The sequence below is a fragment of the Pipistrellus kuhlii genome, unplaced genomic scaffold (genome assembly GCF_014108245.1).
Source record: "Pipistrellus kuhlii isolate mPipKuh1 unplaced genomic scaffold, mPipKuh1.p scaffold_m20_p_21, whole genome shotgun sequence".
NCBI lineage: Eukaryota > Metazoa > Chordata > Mammalia > Chiroptera > Vespertilionidae > Pipistrellus > Pipistrellus kuhlii.
Window position 1 is genome coordinate 14,651,794 of NW_023425520.1, and position 13,620 is coordinate 14,665,413.

At 48.7% G+C, this 13,620-nt stretch overlaps 1 protein-coding gene across 2 annotated transcripts in view; it reads right to left on the minus strand.

The window, feature by feature from the left end:
* Positions 1 to 13,620, minus strand: part of PDE5A (phosphodiesterase 5A) — a 93,833-nt gene that overhangs the window by 48,245 nt on the left and 31,968 nt on the right. For both annotated transcript variants that reach the window (XM_036450391.2, XM_036450388.2), the window contains exons 5-9: positions 13,080 to 13,169; positions 10,289 to 10,426; positions 7,609 to 7,676; positions 4,275 to 4,383; positions 2,845 to 2,932 (exon numbers count right to left, since the gene is read on the minus strand). In XM_036450391.2, the coding sequence (XP_036306284.2) occupies positions 2,845 to 2,932; positions 4,275 to 4,383; positions 7,609 to 7,676; positions 10,289 to 10,426; positions 13,080 to 13,169 (493 nt within the window). The remainder of the gene's footprint in view (positions 1 to 2,844; positions 2,933 to 4,274; positions 4,384 to 7,608; positions 7,677 to 10,288; positions 10,427 to 13,079; positions 13,170 to 13,620) is intronic.

Below are 13,620 nucleotides of genomic sequence, written 5' to 3' on the forward strand. Positions count from 1 at the left end.
CCCCAGAAGCCACTGAGCTCGTGTTGTGTGTGTAAATATCAACAGTATTTGTGAAACTGGGATGCATATTTGACAGGAATTTGCATTTTTAAATATGAGATAAAAAGTGTACATATGCTGATTAGATCCATTTCATTTCTATAGTAATCAATGCTAATGTTTCCTCATTTCCCCCCTTTCTTTAACATTGTGTGGACTGCCATTTTGTCCAGTTCTCTTTGTATTTTCAACAGCTTTGGCTTTCATATATCAATGGTGTTTTTTAGTTTATTAGAAGCACTTAGGACAATTATACTTTCTTCTGTGGATTTTAAGTCTAATCAATGTGGAGACCTGCTGGGGGTGACCAGCAGACCCCAAGCAACAGGTGAATGAACTAATCTGACACGCTTGCTGTAAAAGAGAGGGCTAAGGGATGGCCTGGCCAAAGGCACCAGGCAGCTCCCACTGCCTGCCTTGCTAGGCTTTTATTACAGTTTGAAATAGAGTTTATCTTTAGACACAATCTGTAGGGTGAGCAATCTTGGGAGGATTAAGATTGCTCTGGGGATTAAGAATGAGGATTCCAGTAAATGCCCAGAGTCTGTATGTGCACAGACTTGCTTAGAGTGGTCAGGGAATAATCAGGGGCCCTGTCTTGGGTGCTCCCCTAGGCCTCCCCGAAGTCGGAATTCCAATAAACAGGACCAGCAGCCTTCCACACGCACGCTTCCCTCTCCTCGGAATGTCCTCCTGACAACTTTCCCACCACGTCTGGTGCTTCTCCACAGAGACATCGTTTTCACCTTAAATCCCCCTTTGTCTGATATTATTCTCTCTATTCAAATGTTGCCCCTTTTGTGTAAAATGCATTATTGCAAGTGGCACATTCTTCAGATCTTTCAGAAACTCCTCAGCATTTCTGGCCCAATGAGGCAGCCTTCTCTGTTTCCTGGTGCATATGACATCTGTCTCATTTTTCTGTTTCTTCAATCAATGTTTGAAACCTTAACATCCATATTGTTTTCACTTTGTAGATTTTCACTTGGATAATTTTAAACTATAATTTCTTCATGTTATTTCTTCTCATTTCATTCCAGTTATTACTGTCTCATTTCCGGGTGCTTCACCGGGCATTTTTAATAAGCATTATAACCAGAGCATAATTCTCAGTTCTCCAACGGGGGCCATGCTGGGAACTTTAAACATTATAACATTGCGTGCTCCGTGGAGGCCACAGTGCAGCTCAATCACGCCCGCACAGGGAAAATCCTAGCGAATGTTTAATAAACAACGGAGCCATCAGCGAGAGAGCCGACCGGTCAAGTTTAACATGAAACATAAAATGAAGCAGAAGTCAGCATGAAACGCATGTAACTTTAGGACTTTGTGCTCTGGAAACCAGACAGCGACCCACGGGTGAGTGGAGGCGGCGGGGAGAGGATTTGGACTCACACTCAGTAATGATGCCCACTCCTCACAAGTCCCATTCAGGCAGTGTGAGTAGAACCCTGTGCTTTGCATTAGACTTTTCAATAAAGAAGACATGGAAACACTAGTCATTTACTGTGGAGATGGCCCAAACTTTTTATTTCTTTGGATGGGATAAATTCCTTTTAAAAAATGCCCTGGAATGGTGTGAACAATGGAAGGAGCTGGTGCAAACAATGGGAGGAGTTGCTGTGAGCCATGGGAGTTGGTGTGAACAGCAGGAGGAATTGGGGAGAACAATAGGAGTTGGTGTGAACAATGAGAGTTGGTGTGAATAACAGGGGGAAGAATTTCAGGCAAATACAATATGGGGGAAAGGCATGTTTAGCCTAATCAATAGGGGAACTAGTTGGCTCAATAAATGAATGTTGACTAGGAAAGTATTTCCTTTGGAAGCAAAGCGGCGGAAACACTCTCAGCCAGAGCACTGAGGAGACACGTGTGAGAAACAAAGCCTCGGGCACATCGGCCTGACATCTGTAATGTCATATTCCCCTCGGCCACGGGGAAGGGGGAGCGGGGGAGGGAGGGGAGAAGACAGAAAACACATGGCCCGCCTGTGTTCTGTGTAACTCCGCGGGGATTCTCCATTAGAAGGACACGATTCCAGAATCGGGTCTGTGACAGGCGAGAAGAATTACCCGCCGCCCTGATGTTCTCCAGGCTGCCTCCGGGGTGCAAAGTCTAGGCAAGCACGGACATTCTTTGTCTGCCCCGCTTCCAGAGCAGCGGGAACACAGGAAATTTCCTTCTTGGACTTGGAACCAACTCGAGCCCCCGCTAAAACCCCACTCGGGGAATCATTTTTAAACCCTTCTTATTTACAGGGAATTTTCCTCTCCAAAAACAGCATCTGCTTCCTGCGCTCTGTTCTCGGGTGGGGCCACAGAACGTAGGCCAAGGGAAGTCCGATGGCTTCCCCCGGCATTTTTAATTGCTTTTGCTCACTCGTTGACTGTTTCACCCCAGAGCCTAGAGAAGGAGGGTGCCCGCTAGATCCTCTTGATGAGTAAATCAATACAACCTACAGTCTGAAGCACGTGTTCAAGAAAGAAAAGCCAGAAACCAAGAAAAGAGACTCTAAGCCAATGCACATTATTAACTGGATGTGTCTTAGTCTACTAACTTTCAACACATCATCCTTAAACAAAACTGCTGTTACAACAGGATTCCAATCATTACAGGAAGCACATCATGGCTAGTAAGACAGGCACCACATGCCTGTGGTTAGCTGAGCATCCTTTTCTCATTTCCATTTTTATCTTTTACACATTTTATTCTTTCAATTTACACTTGGGAGTCAGAAGTTCCTGGGAATGCGCTATCTTTTTCTTCGGTTAGGGCGGCGTGGAGGGTGATGGAAATCTTACTTACCGATGACTTTGTTCTTCTTCCCATTTTTGATGGGCGTACAAAGCAAACTCCGAATGCCCTGCTGGCTTACGCCCCCCACGCCTTCATTCTAAACAAAGCAAAAGCAAAACTTACAAAAAGAGTGACTTTCCCATTAGATGCTGTTAGGTAAACTATATTGGACACCTGAGCCCACTAACAAAGTCATCTTATCAGCTGGAGCGATAAGAGTGCAGAAAACGCACCATGTACAATGGTATTCACATGAATGCAATGGAAAGCAGTTAGTCTTTATATTGTTAAAAATACAAATGACCTAGCCCTGGTTGGTCTGGCTCAGTGGTTAGAGAGTTGGCCCACAGACCAAAGGGTCACAGATTTGATTCCTATTCAAGGGCATGTGCCTCGGGTGCAGGCTCAATTGGGGCACATGCAGAAGGCAACCAATCGATGGGCCTCTCTCACACCCATGTGTCTCTCTCTCCCTCTCCCCTCCCCCCTCCCTCCTACTCTCTCTAAAAACATCAATCAGGTGAGGACATATAGATGATCTAGTTTTCTTTTTTTCCCTATTTTAAACGTTCCCAGCAGCTTACAGGGCTGGCATGCACTGTGCCTGGAGGAGGCGTCTCTGGTAGCTTAACAAGAGGAGCAGAACCCAGAAGAGTCAAACCCTCCCTGCCCCAGACATCATGTGCACCACACTGGCCCTCTGTGGACGCATGCCCACCGTGTCCACTGCCCACACTGCTGACTTCTAAGAGGCCTCTGAGATGTGAGATAACAGCAGCAAGGCAGCTGCCTCCACATGCAATGATTCTCTGGAGCAAAGGAGAGAAAACGCCAGGATCCGAAGTTTCCTGTGGCTGAGAAAGGGTCTTTGCAGCCTTTTTTTAAAAAATATATTTTATTGACTTTTTACAGAGAGGAAGGGAGAGAAATAGAGAGTTAAAAACATCGATGAGAGAGAATCATCAACCAGCTGCCTCCTGCACAGCCCCCACTAGGGATGTGCTCGCAACCAATGTACATGTGCTTGACCGGAATCGAACCTGGGACCCATCAGTCCTCAGACCGAAGCTCTATCCACTGAGCCAAACCGGTTTCGGCTGCAGCCTTCTTGTCAGGGAACACAGACCCTCCTTCTCCACGGAGCTGCTCCACGTGGTGGACCACCAGCTACGTCCCTTCAAGCCACGGGAATCTTATGCTTATGAAGATAAACCCACAAACGCTAGGAATCCTGTCTCCGGGCCATCACTGGCATGAAGTAGGCAATAGATCCATCATCTCACGTGCCAATGAGTTATTTAAAAACTGATAAAAGGACACCGGAAGTACTCAAGCATCGCTGACTGGCTCCCGGCTCCCACAGAGGCCGTTCCAGGCCATGGAGGTCCCCGTGAGCACTGACGGGGAGGCCCCCCTCCTCCAGCCGCTCCCGTACTCACCGCCCAGGGGAACCTCTGGTCCTTGCTGACGTCCGGGATGCTGAGCGCCTCCATGGTGCGGGCGACGTACTGCGCGAACATGTAGTTGACCGGGCCGCCGTCCCGCTCCCTGTGGGAGGAACGAGTGGGCGCTCTGGGCAGCGGAGTCAGAAACGGACACGCGGGGACACACCAGCCTGAGGCCGCTGGGCGCGCGTGTCCCACAGGGAAAAGACGGCTTCCCACGCGCGGCCTGCCTTTCAGCTTGGTGTTCCTGTAACTGAAACGTTCTGGGAAGACAAAGACCCACAACTTTCCAACGGTCCCCAGCGAGTCTGTAAACGTCCCGGGCAGCCTCCTGGCCGTGTGAACGGGCTGCTGGCCTCTGTGCCGTTTACTGTACACCCGCCTGGACTCCCGGCCAGGCCTTGTGTCACCCGAGACAGTGACCGAGGCCAGCCTTTTCCTCCGCAGGGAATCTCTCCGCCTGCCCGCCCCACGACCGCCCCCCATCCCAAACCCGGGGGAGCGACATGCGGAGACTTTACCCAGCAAGCTCGCTCCCACCTCTTTCCTTGGAGACCTTTTATACTTTTAAAATCGTAAAAATCATAAACATTCATCTTCTTCAGAGATTCTCATAAACTTAGAATACGTTCCCAGGGACCACGCGTCCGGTGTTCCGTGCGGTGAAAGAGAAGGACTCGAAAAGCCACCCCACTGAGCCCCGGCAGTCTGGAGGGAACCCCAGGAAAAGCCCGGATAAGCCTGGGCTTCAGGCTCATTAACGAGCTGTAAACTGCGAGCACTCTGCCAGCAGGAGAGTCGGGATGGAAGCAGGCTTTCGGGGAGATAAGGAAAGCCGAGGTCGCTGGAGAGAGAAGGGGCGGAGAGGAAGTGATAACAACACCATTCACGGCTTTTATTATGGAACCCAAAATAGTTACGCACCTGCTGGGGAGGATAAAACCCGATTTGAGAGACGCTGACATGGAGAAGCAGAAACAGGGACGTGACTTTTAAAGCGAGAGAAACCCGGTCTGTTAATCCCCGAAGCTTCCCAGTGTCCTAAGGGTCGCTTCGGGGAAGAGTGGCATTGGAGTACTGGTTCTGCGATCGCACTTTCCTCTCGCCGAGGAGGGCTGAGTTCGCTTCCTCCCACGCTCTGTGGGGGCAGCCTGAGTGCCCGCGGCCCGGAGGCCCGGTCAGCGTCCCGCGGAGCCTGCCCACAGGCCATTGCTGTCATGGCAGCCGTGGTCTGGCGCTCAGCTGCACACACTGCTGGGCAGTGCCCAGGCTCCAGACCCTCCCTCCCACCCACACCCCAGGCCCCAGAGTGAAGACTCTGGCTAATGATTCCGCATCACGAGCACCCTGAGTGTTCTACACTCAACACTTCGAAGCTGCCGCTAACAAATGACTTTACTGACAAAGGTAAGTGGGCTGGTGGGAGGGTACCACATGAGCCAGGCTTGAAGCAGCGGACACATGCTGACTAGAAGGAGTGATTTGCTCATGGCTCCCCTCTCCCACCACGGGTGCTTGTTTACTGTAAACCCCCTGGCCTGCAAGGTGTGGCCTAGTTAGGGCGGGAGGGCCCACAGTCTGTCAATGAGTGATTTCAGGAAGAGGATGAAGACTCTGATAGTGACTGCGAGCACCAGGCCAGTCCTTTGTCAAGATGCAGAAGCTATTAAACATAATTCTAATCACAGTTTTTGCAAAACTCCGCCTCATATCTAATTTTTTTTAAACCACTAATAGGTCTTTAATTGCATCATTAGAATAGCAGTTAGGTTAAAAATGTTTAGCGGAAATAAGGCATTAGCATTAAATAATTTTCACTACTGTAAAATCAGTTAATGAATCAGTTTAAATGATGATGTGAATTAGTTTCCTTTAAGGTAATCATATCCAACTAGCTATCTTTTTTAAAAAAAGTATATTTATTCCAAGACTGTTTTGAAGGGATTAAAAACATAAATGAAAATATTACCTCCATTTTGCTTACAGAAAGGGAATATGGTATTCACCAGGAACAAATCAAATATAGAATAAGAAAGTAAAGATGCTGTACAGTAAGACTTCGCTTAAAGAAAAAAAGCATATCCACCAATAGGGGTCACTATTACACCAAGTCACTGGGCTAGTTCAGCTATCATACCAGGAGTTAGAGGACCCCGCTGAATTATAATAATAATAAAACTCAAAATGCGAGTAAAAATAATTACACACACAGGCTGCTGCACAAATATTCAAAAGCAAATGTGGGTACTTCATAGTTTTACATATTGAATATTCCTATCACACCCATTTCCTAATCTCATAACATACGTAAACTCTTAAATATACATGTTTATATCTGCACCTATATAAATTCATTATGTATGCAAGCCAAAAAGTAAACTGGCCTGATGTTTATGTGTCTTATCTAGAAGCTTTCTAAAATGCTCTTTATAAAAAAGCAACAAAAATGTCACAGCATCCTGACATCAAAGTAATACAGATCAGTGCTTGTCCTGAGAATGAGAAACCGCCCCTGACCGAGGCGGCCCGGCCCGAAGCCCACAGTGGAAGGTAGGGATGTTGTTCAGATAATGCCCCGTTTCCACGATCGAACGATATCATGTCAGCGATCTCTGGAAAAATGATTGGGAGGAAATGAACCTGTGACCAGCCCTCCCGTCGCAGAGCCTGGCGGACACACCCCCGCAGGAGAGCCTGAGACACACCATGGCCAGCGGCTCGGAGGGCGGGGCTGTGGGAGCACCCACCGGTCTCCTCCGCGTCCTTTTCAAAACCCAGAGCGCACAGGCACACCGGGGCCAGCAACACACAGTCTCCAGCATCTGGACACTTTGTTGTTTCTGAGCCACCGTTTAAAAACGAATAAGGATTTAAACATCACAAAGAACACAAAACACCAGTGAGCTCCAACGGACACCTGAGCACCCTCCAGCCCCGGGTCGGCCGCAGCTGTGACCGGCCCAGGCTCCCTTCTGCAGTAACACCCTGCTGACTCCAAACCAAAACGGGGTCGCGGAAAAGCCTGCTTAGAGACTGTCCCGTGTCCAGGGAGGCTCCACTGCAGTGAAAGATCTGAGTGAAACAGCGCGCTGGGGGCCTACACACACACACAGACACACTGACTCAGACAATGTTGGGCCCACTCACAGGACGCACTGCCCACCTGTGCTGTGGCCACTCGCTCCGGGAAGGAATCCTCCGCTGGAGTGCACACACACACAACACGGCACAAGCCCCGGGCTTTAGCACAGAAAGGCCAGCAGCAGCTCCGTCTTAGTTAGTGGGGTCACGGAAGGACGCTGCGGCCGGTCTGCACGCGATCTTTTACCTTGTTCCCGCGCCGGGCGCTCGCTCCAGTTCCTCCCGCTCCATGTGGAACACGCTGGAAAAGGCGTCCTGGGAACACAGGGACGAGGCGGAGTGAGCGTGAGGAGGCGGCACAGACCCGGTCCGAGGAGCGGCCGCGCTGATGGTTTTTACATTTGTGCCCGTCCTCTCCGAGGGCCTGGACCAGCACGCACTTCACCGCCCCGCGCTCCGAAAGCCGGTTCCTGTAATTCTGATCTCCCCGGGCCAGAAGGCTTATCTGAGCCCCTTTTCCCCACCTACTAGGTATTAATAAATGTTAGCTTTAAAATGTCTCTCTATTTCCTCAAAACCCTCCAGTTTCTGCTTTTATGCAGACACTGATCACTGCTGCAAGATCCCAGGAGAAGAATGGCTTTTTAAAGTCCCACCATTCAGTCATATTTTGTGGGCTCCAAATAGTCGGGGAGATCTGAGCAACATAGAGAAATACTTCTGAAGTTACACTAAAAGGCAGGCACTCATGCATGGATGAAGGATCAGAAGGAAGCGGGAATAAAATACTGATGTTGGCTAAGGTGGAGGGAAGGGGCAGGAGAGAGGGGCACATTGTTTTCCTTGCTCACGTTTTGGGTTTGGCTCACGTTGTGGAAATACTTTTAACCGGCAACTAATTGCAATATAAATCAAGTCCCTTAATTCCCTATCTGATCCCAACAACCGAGTTGTTAAAAGTGAGCAAAGGGCTTTAGCGGGCAGGCTGCCGGGCTTTATTCAAAGCACCAGGGAGCTCAGTCAGACGCTGCCATGACGGGGTGAACCAGGGACACGTGAGCCGAACGCTGATCCAGAGACAGTTACATTGTCTGAAGAAGGAGAGCCTCGAGTGTAACTTGCACACAATAAATGCTAAAGAGCAGTGGCAGGGGAAGCGTGGTGAGCTGACATCCTGCATTGCTGAGTGCCGACCCGAACTTTAAAAGATAGCTCCTATCTTATAATCATTTCCGCCTTGCAGGTTTTATGGCTGATGAAGCACATGAAGCAGTGTCTATGAGAATACTGGTTATCTTACAGGATAGTGAGTTCCTAATAGATATCCTATTAATGAGAAACACACACACACACACACACACACACACACACACACACACTGATTCAGACGCTGTTGGGTCCTACAGTGCAATATTACTATCTAAAACAACTAAAAAATGTTAAATATAAGCATTAAATATAGTTTATTCTGCTTCCTTCCAAAAACATGAACTCAGCTATCACACACAAGTGGCAGCTGGCCGATGCCAGTGGTAACCCCCCCTCTTTCCCACTAGCCCCCCATAAGGAGCCTCTCGCCAGGGTCTAATGCGGAAGGAAGATGAACAACGGCGTCCAATAGAACACCCGGCAGCAGTGGGTCAGGGGCTGGGAGGGGAGAAACGGCCGGCCCGGATTCTAACGGCAGCTCAGCTGCCCATCGGCCCATCGCAAGGTAACCAGCCTCCGACAAGAACAACCTCCCACACATCTCAGTTTTTCTTTTTCTTTTGAATCCTCCCCCGAGGCTATTTTCCCACTGATGTTAAGGGAGAGTGGGAGAGAGAGGGAGAGACAGAGAAACATCAATGGGAGAGAAACACATCCATGGGTTGCCTCCTGCAGGAGCCCTGACCAGGGCCTGGGCCAGGGAAAAGCCTGCAACCGAGGAGCGTGCCACTGACCAGAACTGAACCGGGGCCCTTCAGTGTGCAGGCCAACACTCTACCCACTGAGCCAGACTGGCTAGGGCACAACACTCTACCCACTGAGCCAGACTGGCTAGGGCACAACACTCTACCCACTGAGCCAGACTGGCTAGGGCACAACACTCTACCCACTGAGCCAGACTGGCTAGGGCGCACATCCCTTTCTTTGCATTACAGCTCAGTGGATTGAAATCTACCACTCAGAACCTTTTAGTGGTTTCCCATGTTAGTAAAGGATCAGGGACCCACGGGCAGCTCTATTAATGTGGCCTCTGTCGGACATGCCTTTGGTTTTTAAACAATTCCATCGAAAGAAAATGTGGCCTTGGCCAGTTTGGCTCAGTAGATAGAGTGCCGGCCTGCGGGCTGAAGGGTCCTGGGTTGACTCCGGTCAGGCACATGCCTGGGTTTCCTGCTCGATCCCCAGTAGGGGTGTGTGCAAGAGGCAGCCGATCAATGATTCTCTCTCATCACTGATGTTTCTATCTCTCTCTCCCTCTCTCTTCCTCTCTGAAATTAATGCAAATATATTTATGAAATGAAGTGAGAAACCTATTTAAAAAATAAAATAAAATAAAATAAATAAAATAAAATAAAATAAATAAATGTGCTACCCAACCCGTTCAGAATTGGGATCTCCCTGTTCCTAGCAGTGGGGACACCGCTCTTCCAGCCACGGAACGTCAGCGATAACGACAATGCGTTTCCCGGAGGCCACGGAGCCCTGACCACAGCCAGCGCAGCCCACGCCCACGGTGACCGCTTTGAGGAGGGACACGGAGGCACTTTCCCCCACCCCACCTGTCTTCAACCAGGACGGGTCCACTGTCATCAGCCTCGCATGACCCACCACACAGGGTTGGAGAGAGGGTTCGAGGCGCACATGGGGTTCACGAGCAGTGGCCCGAGGACTCCCCGTTCCTGTCTTCCTAACGGGGATGGGGCGCGCTCTGTACTCACGGCGCAGTCTTCGTCCACGATGAAGATGGTGCACTTCTGCACCTGCATGAAGGAGATGATGGTGGCGGCGATCTTCTTCAGGATGACCTCCAGGGACTGCTGCTCCTCGAAGATCAGGCTGGCCAGGTCCAGCAGCACCTGGCAGAGACACCACACACCTCACGGTTACTAAACAGAGGCCCGCTGCACTGGCGGGGTCCCTCGGCCTGGCCTGCAGGATTGGGCTTAAACTAGCTCTCCGACATCCCTTAAGGTGTCCCGGATTGCTAGAGGGTGCACTAATGGGGCGGGGAGGGTTGACCAGCTGGGGAGGGACAGTGGGAGGGCTCCAGGGCATGTCCAGCCCGTCTCACTGAGTCCCAGTTGGCCAATCACCTACCGGTTGGAGCATCTGCCCCCAGTGGCCAGTGCATGTCATAGTGAGCAGTTGAGCGGCCATATTATGCTTTGGATAGGTTGAATGGATAACCAGTCAAATGGACACTTAACACATTAGGCTCTTATTATAGGAGGATTGATTGCAAACACTGAAGCAATATAATGAGATATATATATATATATATATATATATATATATATGAACTATAAGTTGTTTATATATATTTAACCTAACAAAGTTATGAGCAAGTTTGCATTCTGCTTACTAACGGTTGTTATTACAGTTAGTACAGTGGTTCTATCATAGACTCTTAACCCAGCTAGAGTCTTCAGATTTTAATTCCACCTTCCCTTCCTGTCAGCTTTGTAATTTAAGGGAAATTTCTTGAAAATGGGGATAACAGTAGTACCAAATAGGAATGCTGTAAAAACTAAGTGAGTTAACATTTATAATGCATTTTAAACAGTATAGACACATAAAACACGTTGTTAATAAACAGTAAGTGTGTATTAACATTTATTGACATTTTCACAGGACACATTAAATACTGTCCAAAGTAAACAAAGTATTAAGAGTTATTTTTTTAATTTTCCTGGTAATTTCTCTTTCCTTTGTATCTCACAGAATTTCTTTCAATTTCACAAAGCATGTGTGTGATGAGGGGATAGAAAGTGTATTACAGAACATTTATTGGAGGCGATACTGTCCTAGGCCAGGCCTGAAAGAGGAGTAGAAGTCATTATGGTGAAGTGGGGGGAGGGGCTATTCAGTTAGAAAGAACTGAACTGAGAGAAAGCAGCACACTCCTGGCCTCGATCAGGTTTCACGTGCCTCTGGAGTGTGAAGAGGAGAGCTGGGCAGAGGAGGCTGGAGAGGGAAGCAGAGAAACAGCCTCACACCCTGTGTGTCTCCTGGAGCAGTTTGGATGGTGACAGTTTGCAGGAAGGAAGTGACAAGTCACAGTTGTGTTCGTAACCATGGGGACTGGGAGAATGGATGATAAGCATGGAACATGGAGACAGTCAGGGAGATACTGCAGTTGAAGGCAATGGAAGGTCCAATATCTTATTAATACAATAAATATTAATTTTCAAAAGAGAAAAAATCGACAGCCAAGGAGATTAGTTATCAAAGAAATAATAATGAAAAAGAATCATGTAAAACAGAAGGGCATAAGTCTCCAGGCTGAGATGACCAGGTATCAGCATGATGAATTACAAAGGGAAAAAAGTCAAATTGTGAAATTAAGTTAACAAAGCAAAGATAAAGAAACAATCCAAAAAGCTTACAGACATTTAAGGAAAAAAAACCTACAAAGAGCCAAGAATCAGAACAACATGGGTACTAGTTAGAAGGCAAAGCACTACCTTTAAAATCTGAGGAACTGATTTTTTTCATGAGAATTCTGTACCCAGCAAAACTGGCAAGGATGGTACAACAGACATTTCCATACACGCCAGGGTTCTGAAGGCTTGCCTCATGGAGTTACCTGAGAACACGCAGCAATACAACAAGGGGAGGAGCTGAGGGAGGAGCTGCAGGATCCGAGGCTGCAGAGGAGCCTGAGCGTGAAGGGCAGAAGCCATGGGGGGAATGGTTTGGCTTGGAAGAGGCAAGATGAAGAACACCCACGTGGAGATCTCCGAGAGAAGAACTCCACAGAATGCCTAAGTCGTGGAGAGTCTCGGTGTGGGCAGGCCAGCAGCATGTGATGACACCAGAGCAAACAGGGTGAGGGAAAAAGGATGGAATTCTGAAACACCCAGAAAAACTGACACAAGCAACATTTTCACAGTCACGGTGCTTAAACATCTTATTTGAAATTGCAACTTTAGAATTAACCTAGACAAAAGGTAAAAAAGAAACCACAAAAACCCACACAGTTAATCATGGCTGTAGACAATACTGTATGTATGTCATCCTTGTGGGCAGCATAAGAGAAAAAGCACAGAAGGGAAAGCGGAGGTAAGGAGCAGTGGTTGGGAAGGAGAGATGAGAGAGGCTGAGGTTCCAGTCTTACGAAGCATGGAACCAAGAGATGATGTCTGTAGTCAATGGAGCAAGAACAGAAAGCCTTTTTTTAAACACGACAAATGCAGCCCACCCATGACTCACAGCAGTGACCGATGAAGCTGGTCGGCTAAGGGTCATGCGAGCAAAGGGTGGTGCGAGCCAAATACCCTCCCCTGCTCATTAGTGAACACTGTCCCACGGTCACACTAGCAAACGTGGGAAGAAGAAAACAGAAGGAACTGTTAAAGGGAACAACGCACGTGTTTAGAAACGGAATCTGTGCTGTCTGGGTTTTCAGTCACGCACACAGACTGGCTAGGAATCACACACATACATTAGACAAACGTTAACACGTTTTAGGAAGGATCTCTGAGCTCTTGCTCTGGTCCCCGGACTTGCCTGGTTCCTCTTGTTCTCCAGCAGCGACGTCTCGTAGAGCTGTGCGTTGTGCAGGACGATGCCACAGAACGCCAAGTACGCAGCGAAGTCCTAGGAAACGGGCCAGACAACTGAGTGAGAGCCGTCTACCCACCCTCCAGTCTGGGGGTGCTGCATGGAACGCAAGGGACACCCAAAGTTATGCAGAGTGGACATAAATACCGGAGAGCCCAAGGAGAGGTGTATTCTGCATAAAACTAGGATATGAGGCAGAGCGGGTGTGAGCTACATGGCACTCATAGTGGGTGACAAGCACTAACACAGCCTCCTAGGTCGTAAGTGAGGCAGACATGAACAAGGAGAAAGAGGGTGAGTCCCGAGAACTGGTCTCTTTATTGGAAATGGAAACCTGCTCTGTGCAAAAACCCAGGGTGGTCTCTGACTGACGCTAAGTTGAGGATCCATGCTGAGAAGATTTGAGTAGCTATAACTTCTTCCCGGGCAGAGAAAGCTCCCAGGCTCCTCAGGAGAAGCTGGCAATCACACTCCCTCGAAGGCTGCA